This window comes from Plasmodium reichenowi (genome assembly GCF_001601855.1).
Source record: "Plasmodium reichenowi strain SY57 chromosome Unknown, whole genome shotgun sequence".
Taxonomy (NCBI): domain Eukaryota; phylum Apicomplexa; class Aconoidasida; order Haemosporida; family Plasmodiidae; genus Plasmodium; species Plasmodium reichenowi.
The window spans coordinates 1-381 of record NW_017962441.1 but is presented as its reverse complement, the minus strand read 5'-3'; the positions used below and the strand labels follow the sequence as shown (position 1 = coordinate 381).

At 26.0% G+C, this 381-nt stretch overlaps 1 protein-coding gene across 1 annotated transcript; it reads right to left on the bottom strand.

Moving 5' to 3' along the window:
- On the bottom strand, window positions 1-381 carry PRSY57_0022600A (TRAP-like protein; the record flags this gene model as incomplete). The annotated part of the gene is made up of 1 exon (XM_020114298.1): window positions 1-381. A coding segment is annotated over one exon (381 nt), but the record flags the coding sequence as incomplete, so codon positions are not given.

The following is a 381-nucleotide window of genomic DNA, read 5'->3' as shown; positions in this document are numbered from 1 at the left end:
AAAGGTTTCAGATTAAAAGGATCATTTATATTGTGTGTTTCTGAATTCATATTCTTAGAGGAATTTTCACTACCAGATTTATTATTCATGTTCATTATATTATTTCCATTTTCTATAGATTGATCTATGGTATTAGGTATAATATGTACATCTTCTGCACTTTCTACTCTTTTGGGATGTTCGTATATATCTTTCTTTTTTGTATTCTCTCCGTTAATTGGAATTGAAAAAACATTTGCATTATCTTTTTCATTTTGATCTGCTAATTTATTAAGCTCATTATTTAAAACATTTTGTCTATTCGGATAATGATCACCATCTAAATCCTTTGGACTACTTTGTGTATTTGTATTACCTGTATTAATTAAATGTAACTTATTA